The sequence below is a fragment of the Vigna radiata genome, chromosome 8 (genome assembly GCF_000741045.1).
Source record: "Vigna radiata var. radiata cultivar VC1973A chromosome 8, Vradiata_ver6, whole genome shotgun sequence".
In the NCBI taxonomy this organism is placed as follows: Eukaryota; Viridiplantae; Streptophyta; class Magnoliopsida; order Fabales; family Fabaceae; genus Vigna; species Vigna radiata.
In genome coordinates, this window is record NC_028358.1 from 25,152,214 (window position 1) to 25,167,891 (window position 15,678).

Below are 15,678 nucleotides of genomic sequence, written 5' to 3' on the forward strand. Positions count from 1 at the left end.
AATAAAATAAGGAAAAAATTTATTTAACAATTCTTTTTTAACAACTTTTTTAATGCATATGCAACAGTTTGTGATTGGTCCATTTCAAATATTTTTTTAGAATAAATTCAAACAAACCAATAAAATAGTGACACGTATTATGTTGTAAAAAAGTTGTTAAAAAAGAATTGTTAAAATATCATTCTCCTATAAATAATTTCTTATATTAATTCTATTCATAACCAAATTATAGACTTAAATATTTATTTTTTTCAACCCCTAAATCTCTTTAAATAAACTCACAAATACGTATATACATGTTTTAATAATAAAACCCACTCCAATCCAATATTCTCCAAATCCACCAGGTTGTACACACCTATATTAATAATATTTTTAGAGTATGAATAGTTTATATAAAAGCAGGAGGTATAATTTTGCTTTGATAGAAGGCTTCTTCCCCGAGAACATGGCCATGGCTGCTCCTTCAATCTCAAACATGTTCTTTCCCTTCCCCAAAACGTGCCAACTTACCTTCCCATTACCCCGTTACAAATTCCAAACACCTCTCACACGAACCCAAAATTCAATCAAACTAGCCACACGTGAGAGCTCCTCAAGCTCCACCGTGAGAGACCAAGAACAGGAGGAAGCAACAACGCATGACCACAGCTACAAACCAAAGCTAGAGGAACACCTGAAGCGCCTCCCTGAAGCCTGGCGCCAAATCCAAGGAGAGGACGACTGGGCCGGCCTTCTGGAGCCCATGGACCCGCTCATGCGGATGGAAATGATCCGCTACGGCGAGATGGCCCAGGCCTGCTACGACGCCTTCGACTTCGACCCCTTCTCCAAGTACTGCGGCAGCTGCAGGTTCACGTCCCGCAACTTCTTCTCCTCCCTCGAAATGCCACGCGTCGGCTACACCGTCACGCGCTACCTCTACGCAACCGCCAACATCAATCTCCCCAACTTCTTCAAGCACTCGCGCTGGTCTAAGATGTGGAGCAAGCACGCCAATTGGGCGGGCTACGTCGCCGTTTCCGACGACGCCATGACCACCCGTCTCGGCCGACGCGATATAGTCATAGCATGGCGCGGCACCGTCACGTGCCTCGAGTGGGTGGCGGACCTCATGGATTTCCTAAAACCAATCTCCTCAAACGGGATTCCGTGTCCCGATGAGACGGTGAAGGTGGAGTCAGGGTTTCTAGATCTTTACACGGATAAAGAAGAGAGTTGCGGTTACTGCAAGTTCTCGGCGCGGGAACAGGTTTTGACGGAGGTGAAGAGATTGCTGGAGATTTATAGCGACGATGAAGTGAGCATTACGATAACAGGGCATAGTTTGGGGAGTGCGTTGGCGATATTGAGCGCGTATGATATTGTGGAGACGGGAGTGAATGTTATGAGGGATAGTAGGGGTGTGGCGGTTACGGTGATGTCGTTTTCGGGGCCGCGGGTGGGGAACGTGAGGTTTAAGGAAAGGTTGGAGAGGCTGGGAGTGAAGGTGTTGAGGGTGGTGAACGTGCATGATGTGGTGCCCAAGGCTCCCGGAGTTTTGTTTAACGAGAAGTTGCCGGCGGCGGTGATGAAGGTGGCTGAGGGGCTGCCATGGAGCTACTCGCACGTTGGGGTGGAGCTGGCGCTTGACCACATGAAATCGCCGTTTCTGAATCCCAATGCTGATGCAGTCTGTGCCCATAACTTGGAAGCTCTTCTGCATCTTCTGGACGGGTCAGTTTCATCTTCAACCACTTTCATTTCTTTTACCTTTTTCTGCATTAAGCTCTTCTTCTATGATTTCTTTGCTGTTTTCCTGAACCAACCAACCTTTGAGGCTAAAATAAATCATGCAGAGTCATGTTGCATATGTAATCTGCAACGGGGGTGGTAGACACATCATATGCGTGTCTTTTAATTCCCTTATGTTCTTTTATGTGTTATATGTTGCATATTTTCTTAATTGAGCTAGTTTATAATAATAATAATAATAATAATAATAATAATAATAATAATTATTATTATTATTATTATTATTATTATTATTATTATTATTGATTACAAACGATTTGAAATATAATCATATTTATGTGCAATTTTTTGTTTGTCCTCTTACTTATATCTATGTAAAAGTTTTTTTTTTTAAATCAATTAATTGAATTCATTTATTTAATTATCAAATAAAAATATAAATCTTTTAACTTAGACGATAAATTAAAATTTATCAATGTTTCAGAAATATTTTAATATCAAACTTAAAAAAACAAATGAATACAATATTTTAAGTCTAGTGATCTTAAATTTTTTATATGTTATATAGTTTTTCAGATTCACATTTGATTTTTAAATAAGTCAAATGGTATAACCAATTTAAAAGTCAACCTAAACCAATAATTGACACATAATTTTTTGTATTGAAAACTTGTGTGTCGGTTGTGAAAGAAGGTATAGTTGGTAATATAATATGGTATGGCACGTTTTGTGAAGAAGAATAAATAAGATAATATATTAGTTGTAACTTATGTCGCTATTAGGTGAGATGGGGATAGATATTAGTGGGCATTGATTATTATAAGAAGCAATAACTGATGATGATATTAAAATAGTGAAAGGGATATATTTGAACTAATTAGTGATGCATGACTTGAACATTTTTGTTGGTCTTCATATAGATATTTTGTTTTTTAATTTGGTGTTTAGATTGGTAGTAATAGTTGTTTGGTGAATGATGTGCAATTAATGAAAGGAAGTGAGAATGATGTGCAGATACCATGGAAAGGGTGAAAGATTCGTGTTAGCGAGTGGTAGAGATCCTGCTCTGGTGAATAAAGGATGTGACTTCCTGAAAGACCATCACATGATTCCACCAAACTGGAGGCAAGATGCGAACAAGGGGATGATCAGAAGCAATGATGGACGTTGGATCCAGCCTGAACGACCAAACCTTTATGAGGTTCACCCTCAAGATATGCATCACCATCTCACCCAACTCGGTCTCACTTCATCTGATGCATGATGCATTCATTCATAATATTCATCATATATACAACCCTTTTGCAATAAAATTCACTTATTAATACCATCATCACAATATTACAACACTTTCACCTCATAAAACATGACTGAATATAAAATTTAAAAGTTGCCTAACTTTAATAAGTTGTTAACTTAAATTTAGATATATTTATCTTTTGAGTCATACATTAACAAATTTTTTTTTTTACAATTTTTTTATAATAGCTTATGTGATTGGTCTGTTTTAAATATACAAACCAACAAAATAGTAATACATAATTTGTTGTCAAAAAGTTATTAAAAAAAGTTGTTAAAATATCATAATTCGATTTAGAGTATGTTATTTTAACAATTTTTGACAACAAATTATGTGTTATTATTTTATTGGTTCGTATATTTAAAATGAATCAATCGCAAACTGTTACCTAAACGATTGTAAAAAAAGTTATAAAAAAAAGTTATTAAAAATACATTTTTCTATTTCAAAAGAAAAGAAAAATGTTTTCAAGTTAAAGATAAATGAAATGATGGGACATAGATCATTATACTAAAGGATAAACTTGCCCAATCAAACTTAAAATAAACACAATTTGATATCACAATTACCACGTAGTAAAATACCTTGTCCTAGTTTTGCAACAGTTCTCAAAGATGCTTTGCAATGTTCATCAACTTTTGTTGTTGCATAAATTGTGCAAGTATACATACACACAATAAGACAATTCATACCTAGTAACGGTGAAGTAAATTAGTTTCCTTATTAAGGGTATGTATAGACTTGTCAAATAGGCCCATATAATAAGATTTGACCCTAACCATGTGGGTTGGGACAAAAAAAATAACAGAACTAAAAAGTTCTTCCATTAAAAAAGTCCACAGGATCAAATACTCGTAAAGTTCTGTGGATTATGACCAATCTATGAATTTTTCATATATAAAATAATTAAAATAGATGAACAAGTTCTTGTGAGTATATTTATACTTATCTAAACATTACTATATTTTTTCAAAATTAAAATAGTTATTTTATTAATTTTACTTATTGTTTCTTTAAATTTAATATTTTTCAATTTAACATTTTTAACATTTAACTACTTTTAAAATTAAAATAATTATTTATAATAAAAAAATAATCATAAAACAAATAAAAATTGTTTACAATAAAATTATAATATATATATATATATATATATATATATATATATACTTTTGTAATTAATTAAAATATTTATTATTTTTTATTGAAAAACACACATGCACATCAGGTTTTACAGATCATCTACTAATGAAATAACTTATAGAAAATTTCATTCATCGTAATCAAATAAAAATTAATAGGTTTAATACATTATTTAGTCCCTTCTTTTGAGAGTTTGGTTCAAAATGATCCCACCTTTGCAAAAAGTTCACTAAGGTCCCATATTTCATTAAAAAATGTTTAATATGGTTCTTTTCGTAGACGTCGTTAAAATCATAACGATACAGATGCTAGCGTGGCGAAACTTGAATGAGCTGTTTACTTGGACAATTACGTCGCTTTGTGAAGTGAAATGAGTTGGCGGAAATGTTTAAAGTTGAGGTTATTATGTATAATAAAAGGGGTGGGATAGAAATGAAGTGAGTTAGTTAGGGTTCGCTCAAGTTGTTCACTTTTTTTTTAACACATTGGTTGTGGGATAAAAATGACTTCTTCTCAAGGATGTTTGTCTTGTTCCAAAACAGGGTGGGAAAAAAATTTGCAGGAGGATGATGCAAAGTGGTGATTATGCTGTGAGCAAAGTGGCGAGAAAAGAGATAATGAAATTGTCAGACAAAGGAGGAGGATTTGTGATCTGGAAATTTTAGTCCAAAAGTTACAGAACAGGATAAACAACAAAATCAAATTAAACCCTAACCCCTAAATTTCTACCCCCAAATTCAACAGAAAATATTTAAACAACAAATTTATAACCCTAAAATCATCGTCAATCGAACAAAATACGTATATTTAACATAAAATCAAATTAAACCCTAACCCCCAAATTTATACCCCCAAATTCAATAGAAAATATTTAAAGAACAAATTTATAGCCCCAAAATCATCCTCAATCGAACAAACTACGTATATTTAACACAAAATTAAATTAAACCCTAATCCCCAAATTCAACAGAAAATATTTAAACAACAAATTTATACCCCCAAAATTATCATAAATCGAACAAAATACGTATATTTAACACAAAATCAAATTAAACCCTAACCTCCAAATAAAACAACAAGAACATCAACTAATTAGGCTTAGATTAGGACCACTTACCTCACATACGTACAATGTTCCAATTACACCTTCAAGGAATCAACAGCCATCACCAGTTTCACAACAACGTTGAACCCAGAAATGGCATAATCAGATAAGGGTTTTTTATTTTAACCCAGACTTAACCTATTTTACGTCATTTTATTTTTTTATTAAATATTTACACATTAAAATGACTTCACAATGCCACGTAAGCATCGAAGTAAACAACTCATTGAGGTTTCGCCACGCTAGCATTTGCACCGTTATGATTTCAACGGTCTCTACGAAAAGGACCATATTGAACTTTTTTTAATGAAATATGGAACCTCAGTGAACTTTTTTCAAAAATGGGATCATTTTGAACCAAACTTCCAAATGAAGGAACCAAATGATGTATTAATCCAAATTAATATAATGAAGAAAAGAAATTATTTCATTAATATTATAAACATAATTATTGTGATTACTCTTTTTTTTTTTAGTTTTTCTTTATTTTAATTTAAATTTACTTTAAATAATACGTTATAAATATCTTATTATCAATAACCTTTACTTTTTTAATCGTTTTTCTTTTTCATTTCTCTCCTTCAACATTCTACATGTGGATAATTATTTCATTAACTACTTCATTTCAATTTTAACGTTTAACTTCTATTTTCTTATTACCCCTTCATCCACTATTATTTCAAAAAAAAAACTTTATGATTAAAATTAGTGATTATAATTTATTTTATATTAAAGAAAGTAACACAAAATGTATGTTCAAATATAGGATAAATGTTATATAAACAAAAACATATTTTATATATATATATATATATATATATATATATATATATATATATATATATATATATATATATATATATAACATAAATATTATTTCAATAAGTTTGATTTCTTGAAAAGGAATAATTAAATATTAAAAATTATAGTTTTTTTCTGTAAAATATTATTATTTTATTGTAATTGAAAGTTGCGCAATGTTCATAAACTTTTGCAACGTTAATATTTTTATTAATTAGCAACACTCAATTTTTTTTAAGTGCTCCAACAATCAAATTATTTATTATTTTTATTGTCTTTTATTGATTTTATTCTTTCTTAACTCTATAAATAGATAATTCTTTCTCCATTCCAAAACACATCCCAAAAAAGTATTATCTCATTCTTCTTTTCTTATTTTTCTCCTCTCTTCTTAGTTTCATTCTCTCTTCTCTTCTAAAAATTATCCTGGGTATAAACTCTATCAGAGTTTTTTGCTAGTTTTGTGATCCTCGAATATTTTCGAGAAGTTCCTGTTGTATCTTAGGGGACTTGCGCAATACATCGCATATAAATCCTTAAGGACAGTGGATCTACACGCCTAAGGAAATTGCGGTTTGAGATTTTGTAAGCATTTTTAGTACAATCTTAAGGACTTATATTTCAATCTTGTTATTGTCAAAAGTCAAAAAGGTATGTGAATCTAACTCTATTTTATTATTGATAATTGTAGTTTTTAATTTTAAATACTTTGTGAAAAACAATGTGATGTTTGTGCTCTTTTGGATGTTTCATGTTGTTATTCTTTGTCTTTCTAAGCAAATATGGAAGGAGAAATTTTAATAAGACGTAACAGTGAAATTTAAGGTTTCCATTAAATTATAATTAAGAATAAATTAGGATTTAAGTTTCCTTCTAATTACAATCAGAAACATATTAGGAATTGAAACTCTCTTCTAATTATAATCCCTAATTAATTAGGGTTACAGTTTCCTATATTTAATTTCTATTTTCAGTGATTATTTGGACCTTGATTAACTTTCTCGGATCAGATTTCCTAAGTGGTAATGAAATTCCTTTTGTTAGTTAGCAAGGGAAAAAGCCTTGGTTTCTTTTCCTAGAACATTTACAAGGTCCTTCATTGTGCGGATGAACCTTCTCTTCGCTAATCTCTTCTTAGTTTCGAATAATCAGAAGCTTCAAGCTTCTCCTCTTTTTCTTCTCGCGGACAACCCAACTCAGGGTATGATACTTTTCATGGGCAAAGGCAGAAGACTCGTGGCGGCAAAGACGTCGGCGTTACGATGACGCAATTCAGGTGGTGTTTTCGTCTTTCTTGGTGGCTCGCAATGACGCTTGGGTCGTTCTTCTTCTCCTCTTTTTTTTCGTTCTGACTCGTGATTTGCAGAGGAGAGACTCCATTCTTCTTCTCTGGTTGGGGGTTGTTTCGCAGGAGAGAGGCGAACTTCGGTAACAGCGGCACTACGCTGGCAGGCCGATGGCGCTACGATGGCACGACGAGGGCGCGACCTCTTCTCTGGTTTGGTTCGTCCGCTAAAAGGAGAAGTGTTGTTCTTTACGTCGTTCTCTGATTTGGGGTTGGGGTTTTGCAAGAAATTCTGTTCTTATTCCCAAATTCTTTCTCGGTTCAATTTTGGTGGTTCCTATTTTAGGGAGTGTTGTTTGCAGGTTGTTGTTTTGATCTTAAGGTCTGAGATTAGGGCTTGAATTTGATTTTTCCTAGAGTCTCTGTTCTTCACGAATCTAGTTTCTTTTTGGAGCTGAAACTGGCTTGGCCTTGGTAGTTTCCGCTTGTTGATGGTTGTCTGAGTTGCGGTAAGGGAGCTTCCGATAGTCAGGGGGTTGTAGTGACTTCCCACTTGGATTTCTTTTTGTGCCATGGGTAAATCTTGGGTTGGATTTGAATATATTGGGTTGTAGGCCTAGAGTTTACACGGTTGATTGTGGTTGGTTCAGTTTGAACCTAATTGGGTTGCTGATTCAGAGTTTGGATTATTTGGAGCCTTAGGTCTGATTTTAAAGTTAAATTAAAGTAATGGAAAATAAATTAACTAATTATTGATATTAATTAATGAAAATAAATTATAAAGGGAGAGAGACGAAAAGATTAATAATAATTATAATTATGGGAATAAAGTTATTGTTGGAAAACAGGTAGGCTTCTTTATACACCAAGAGGGGGAGTGAATTGGTGATGTTTCAAAAATATGTTCTTTTCGCAATCTTGAAAACAAAGTATAAAACTTTTTAAACTTTCTTGAAATGCAAGTAATCAAAAAATGTATGTAGTAAAAAAACGTAGTAGACAGCATTAGAAATAGAGTCAACTGGAATGTAAAAGATAAGGGATAGAGAAAATCATACACAGGTTTTTATACTGGTTCAGCCAACAATGCCTACATCTAGTGTCCTTCCACCCGGAAGCAAATGCACTATAATGGTTGCGGTTTTTACAAATGAGAATTTATAGAAGACCTCCACGTCAAAAATTTAAATCTCCTCTCTAACCCAAAACCAAAATATAGTTGCACAACAAAACCATAATTGCAGTAAGAATCCCCTCTTCTGCAATATGCAACACCACTTTGAACAATTCTCAAAGTGTACTATCCCCCTGTATCACAACCGGTACAATTCTAGCAGTCTTCACAGGATGCCAAGCCTTGATCACAATTCAGCAGTCTTCACAAGATGCCAAGCCTTCAAATCGATCAAACAGAAGCACCTTAGTTATGTAGGTAATGATCGACAAGTGTAAGTGTACAATGTCTCCTCAATGAATATCGTTCAAGAAAGATCACTACCGTCTTCTTGGAGAATTCTTGGAGCTAAGAGAAATCTGAAATATAAATGAAATTGTCAGTTTATCAAAAGTCTTAGAACAAATCCGTGTTCAGTCTATTTATAGATTTCTGTTAATCAGTCAGATTCTCAGTCGAATGTGCTACTAATTCAGTCGACTGTATTATGACAGTTATAACAGTTCAGTCAACTTAGTAGCCTATGGTCAACAAATAACAGAACACATTCAATATAGTTGACCAAGTCATCAATGCTCAAGTAACTTTTAAAAATATAGTCGTTAGAGTGCAAGAGCATAACAAAATTCCAAATCAAACAACAGATACAGTCGAATATGTAAACTACATAGTCGACATCAACCATGTAAAACATTTTGAAATTCTTTTCTTCTCAAAAATACACACAGCACTTATCCTCAAAATCTGCACAAAGACTTTAGCATAGTCGAATCCATTTACTATGTAATCGACTATACTAGAACTTTGTCACACAGTTAAAAGTTTATAAAAGTGCTTGTGTTTTTCAGCTTTAAAACATGTGCAGTAAGACATTTTAAATGATGCAAAGCACTTAACACATAAAGCATATAAACACGTTCCAGATATATATCAAATAATAAGCATAGGAACATGTAACACATTTCATACATGTTTAACAGATATAACAGTTAAAATGCATACGAACATGTAAACACAGCAAACAACATATGCATGTTATTAAGCAATGTATTGTCATCATCAAAAATTAGATTGATATAGAAATTGTATTGTCAACAATCTCAACAGTTATTACTATTTATTTAGTAAATTATTGGAAATCAAATTAATTTATTGGAAAAAGAAATTACTGAGGTATAAGAAAGAAAAGTATTGAGATTTTAATGATTAATTAAAGTAATAATGATTTAGTATTTTTAGATTGAGTTTTGATTCTTAGAATATTATAGAAATTTATACTAGGGTTACATAAGACTACATATTGGTGTGTAAAAGATGAAATGGGAGGTGTGGATAGTATTTAGTTTGATTATGGATTATGTTTAGTTAATTGTAAAACCAATAAGAGGGGACGAAGCGACAACTTAGAGTTCGTTGGAGTTAGGATGATGAACCCTAATTTTCATGTGTCATGCCTTTGTAATGTTTGAGAAAGATGAAGAAGAATTTCTCTCTAGAGAAAGAAAAAGAAATAAGATGAGGTACTTAAGTATATTTTCGTATACTTTACCTACAAATAAGAGAAGCACAACCAGGTATTTAAAACTGTGGGGGTGTAGGTAATTTTATTTAATTACTTCAAGAAATAAATTTGGCTTTTCACCTAATGATGCTGATAAATGTGTGTACTCTAAATCTGAAAATGGTGATAATGTCATTATATGCTTGTATGTGGATGACATGTTAATTTTTGGTATATGTAATGAGATTGTCGCTAGAACTAAATTGTTTCTAGATCAAAATTGGAAATTAAAGACATGGGTGAAGCCAATTTGATTTTAGGTATTAGAATCATAAGGAAGGGAGATAATATATTACTATCTCAAGAACAATACATTGAGAAACTTCTTAAGAAGTTTGAGTTTTATGACTTAAAACCAGTGAGTACCCCTTATGATGCTAATTCTAAATTAATGAAAAATAGAGGAGAATCATTATATCAGCCTCAGTATGCCCAGATAATTGGGAGCTTACTGCACTTAATGAGCTTTTCTAGACCTGATATTGTTTATGTAGTAAGTAGACTGAGTAGGTACACTCAATGTCCAAATCAAGAACATTGGGATGCACTTGCTAGGCTTATGAGATACTTAAGAGGTTCAATGGATTATGCCATTGAATATAGTGGATTTCCCGCTGTACTAGAAGGGTACAGTGGTGCTAACTGGATCTCTGATTCAGACGAGACAAAATCCACCAGTGGTTATGCATTCACACTTGGGGGTGGTGCGATTACATGGAGATCAACCAGGCAAGCAATTATTGCTAGATCAATAATGAAATTTGAGTTTGTTGCTCTTGAGATGGCTGGAAACGAGGCTAAGAGGTTGAAAAACTTCTTAGCAAACATTCCACTGGGAATGAAACCAACCGCATCGGTATCAATACACTGTGACTGCCAATCGACAATAACTATAGCTAAAATAAAGAATTATAATGGAAAGAATAGACATATACAATAGAGACATAATTTGGTGAAGCAGCTGCTAAAGAGTGAAACTATTTCCATTGATTATGTGAAGTCAGAACGGAATACAGTGGATCCTCTGGGAAAAACCCCTGGGAAGACAAATGCTACTAGAAACATCGAGGGGAATGGGACTTAAGCCACTTGCAAACAAACAAGTGATGGTAACTCAACCTTTGTGATTGAAGATCCCATGAATAAGGTTCATATGGGTAAAAACAAGTCACTTGTTAGTTCTGATTGCACTAAATTGATTTTAATCAATTATGACCCTTCCTATGGTGTGTGTGTGTGTGTGTGAAAGTGGTAGAGACTGCATTATTGAGAGGTTAAACTTTGTCATTAAAATTCTATGTGGTGAAAGAATTTTAGCTTAAACAAAGTTTTTAATGATTTTCATATCCCTTATCGGTGGTGTATAATTTGCAGCATACACTTGATGAAATCACCTATATGAGTGTCAAGTGGGGCCACTTGCATGAGATCTTGGCATGATCTTTAGAGCACTCATGAATACCGTGCACGCGTATGGCCTAGTAAGCGCAACACAATGATAGCAACAAGGATTGTGGGGGTGTATTGTGATTGATAAACCTCTAACACACGTCAAGTGTCTTTGGTTCATATACCTTGCTGTACCAACTACACTATGTGTTAAGTATCTCAATCTAAGACTGGTTCATATAGCTTGCTATATCAGTTCTAATGCATTATGTGACACCCGGGCACTGACGAGGGCGGGGAGTGATCGTCGGTGCAAGAAGCATGGTGCAGGGGGCACGGACAAGGAGCGGCTCCTGGCAGGCTTCAAGTGGAAGGGGCACATGGACGAATCGAACATACACCGGAATGAGAGGGATCTGGAGATTGTATAGGTATGAGACTATACAATTGAAGGATAGCTTAAAGGAATTGATTTGACTACTCATATCAACAAATGCATTTGCTTTTCGGTAGCCTAACTCATAAGAACTCCATGGTTAAGCGTGCTTAGCCTAGAGTAATTATGGGATGGGTGACCTTTCGGGAAGTTTTCTCGGAAAGTGTGTGAGTGAGGACAAAGCACACTAGAAAGCCTCGTGTTGATGTGTGAGGGCAGTCAGCAGTCCCTGTAAGTTGCCGGGGCATTACAAATGGTATCAGAGCCCAGCCTCTCTCCCAGTATGGTGTGGTTCGAGGACGAACCAGACGAAAGCTGGTGGGCATGTGACACCCGGGCACTGACGAGGGCGGGGGGCTATGGACGAATCGAACATACACCGGAATGAGAGGGATCTGGAGATTGTATAGGTATGAGACTATACAGTTGAAGGATAGCTTAAAGGAATTGATTTGACTACTCATATCAACAAATGCATTTGCTTTTTGGTAGCCTAACTCATAAGAACTTCATGGTTAAGCGTGCTTAGCCTAGAGTAATTATGGGATGGGTGACCTTTCGGAAAGTTTTCTCGAAAAGTGTGTGAGTGAGGACAAAGCACACTGGAAAGCCTCGTGTTGATGTGTGGGGGCAGTCAGCAGTCCCTGTAAGTTGTCGGGGCGTTACACATTACATCCTATGAGATCTAGGATAAAAGTTTCTTTTACTTTTCTCTCAACTTCCTTTTGCAATATGTGGGGGATTGCTGTAACATATTATTATTTTATTGCAATTGAAAGTTGCGCAACGTCCATAAACTTTTGCAACGTTAATATTTTTATTAATTAGCAACAGTCAAATTGTTTTAAGTACTGCACCAGTCAAATTATTTATTGTTTTTATTGTCTTTTATTGATTTTATTCTTTCCTAACTCTATAAATAGAAAACTCTTTCTCCATTCCAAAACACATCCCAAATAAGTATTATCTCATTCTTCATTCTTATTTTCCTCCTCTCTTCTTAGTTTCATTCTCTCTTCTCTTCTAAAAATTATCTTGGGTATAAACTCTATCAGGGTTTCTTGCTAGTTTTGTGATCCTCGAATATTTTCGAGAAGTTACTGTTGTATCCTGGAGGACTTGCGCAATACATCGCAGATAAGTCCTTAAGGACAGTGAATCTACACGCCTCAGGAAATTACAGTTTGAGATTTTGTAAGCATTTTTATTACATTTTTTTCATATTTAGTCTCATAATTTTTAGTAAAAATTTTAAAATTTTTAATTTTGAAAAATATAAGTATTAAAATTAAGATTAAATCACCCCTTATTATTATTTACATATTCCATATATTTTATCATAATATTGTCTATCTGTATATAAGATAATTTATATTTCAAGAATATGTCCTTTAATGAAAATAAATAATATATCAGTAATGGTTTCTTTTATATTAAGTTTAAAAGAAGAAAATAAAAGAAATATGAAAAGGATGAAAACACGAAGAGTGAAAATAATATTTAATTAGTTTTATTAATGATAGGGAAAGAGAGATGAAATATTGTTGTGAAAGACCATAGTGTTGGAGGTGAGGGGCTTACTCCGGTCCTACTTCAGTGCCAACCCATCCAATATGAGACTAGTGGGACCAAAGGCTTTGATAAAGCCCCTATAGAATGAGCCAAAAAAGTGAAGTCTAGCTCTATGAGAGGCATATATATATATATATGTTATCATATAAAAATTAAACAATTTTATTTTTAAAACATTATTTTCTAGTATGCATAGTTTATGATCTATTTTTTCGTTGTGCATATTAAAAGTGTAGTTTTTAACCTTCAATTCTTATCAAAATCAGTTTTTTTGGTTAATTTTATACTGCTGATTTGTTATTGTTTTTTAATTCATTATAAATGTAATGATGATTAAATGTGATGAACAAGTTCATTACGCTGTTTTAATTCTTCAGACGAATTGAAAAAGTTGCAAAATTATATATTTTCCTTTTGGCGTATTTTATAAACATGATTGATCGTGAATTCAATACATTAAATTTCACAAAAATTTACATAAAAATGATTTATAATTTTGTCCAAAAAAATTGTAGGAAAGGTTTGCAATTTTTATTGAACTATTTTTCTTTTTTTTTAAGTTTTAAGGTGACAGAGAAGAGAATGATTCTGGTTTCAAAATTCCCCAATCCTCGTTATTTCAACTCAACAGTAAAAGATCTAGAGATGCTGAACTTATGCTACATGTTCAATACAAAAGATGATGATGAAAATGTAATTAACCATCCTAACAAACTAACTAAACTCAACAAACAAAATATCCAGAGAGGCAAAAAGAATAGTGTCAGCTATGATAAAAACAGAAAATAGAAAATGGGTATTTCTCGCACCCTCCCTCAAGATGGATGGTGAATGTTCAGCAAGCCCATCTTAAAAAAATTAACATGGAAGGACCCGAGATAAAGTGGCTTAGTTAACATGCCTACCAATTAATGCTTTAAAGGAACATGAGAAATGACAATGAGGCCATCAAGAATCTTAGTATGGATAAGATGACAATCCACTTCAATGGGCTTGGTTCGTTCATGAAAGGATGGATTCTTAGCCAACTGAATGGCATATTAATTATCACAAAAAGTAAGAAAGGGGAGTGGAATTTGGAGATGCAAGTCATCAACAACATACTTTAGCTACTAAGTTCTCATGCGACAGAAGCTAAAGCTCTATATTCAACTTCAGTAGAGCTTTTAGAAACAGTGGATTGCTTCATAGATTTCTAAGAAATAAGACAATGATCATAAAAAACATAGTAACCCGTGGTGGATTTGCAAGTGATGCAACAAGTAGCCTAATCTGAATCAGAAAAAGTTTGAATTCTGTGAGGATTGGAAGAAGGATAGAAAAGTCCAAGATCGGGACAACCTTTAAGGTATTTCAAAATTCGAAAAGTAGCATGGAGATCAGATTATCGTGGCTTGGACATGAATTGGCTAACTTGCTGAACAACGAAGGAAATGCCAGGGCGTGTGTTAATTAAGTACTGCAGCTTACCAATCAATCTTCTGTAAGCAGTGGGATCTGAAACAAAATCACCCTCATCATCTTTGATCTTAACAGTGGGATTCGAAAGAGAATTGGCAGGCTTGCAACCAATGAGACCAAATTCTGCCATGATTTCCAAACAATATTTTCTTTGATTTAGAACAAGACCCTATTGTGATCGAGCAACCTCAAAACCAAGAAAGAATTTGAGAAAGCCCAGATCTTTGATGTTGAATTGATGATGTAAAATCTATTTTACAGCAATAATGACCTGCATGTTATCTCCAGTGAGAACTATATCATCAACATAAACCAATAGAGCAATAAAGGAATCAGAAGAATGTCGGGTAAATAGGGAGTGATTAGCAGAGCTTTGTGAGAAACCATAAGAAATTAATGCATATGTGAGCTTAGAATTCCACTGCCAGAAGCTTGTCTAAGTCCATAGAGAGACTTGTGTAATTTACAATCCAAATTGGGTTCTGGAAGAAGCAATCCCGGAAGAGGTTTCGTATAAATGTCTTCATCTAAATCACCATGTAAAAAAACGTTATCAACATCAAGCTGGTGTAAAAACCAGTTCAAGAAACAACAATGGAAAGGAGAAATCTGACAGTGGTGAGCTTCACAACAAGAGAGAATGTCTCAAAAAAAATATATTCCTTTAGTTTGTGTAAATCCTTTGGTAACAAGACGTGCCTTATGTCTGTCTATGGA

At 33.7% G+C, this 15,678-nt stretch overlaps 1 protein-coding gene across 1 annotated transcript; it reads left to right on the forward strand.

The window, feature by feature from the left end:
* Positions 1-291: 291 nt before the first annotated feature.
* On the forward strand, positions 292-3,078 carry LOC106770413 (phospholipase A1-Igamma1, chloroplastic). The gene is made up of 2 exons (XM_014656225.2): positions 292-1,716; positions 2,749-3,078. Exons 1-2 carry the CDS (start codon positions 383-385, stop codon positions 2,996-2,998), a joined length of 1,584 nt encoding a protein of 527 aa, XP_014511711.2. The 5' UTR covers positions 292-382; the 3' UTR covers positions 2,999-3,078.
* Positions 3,079-15,678: the final 12,600 nt, after the last annotated feature.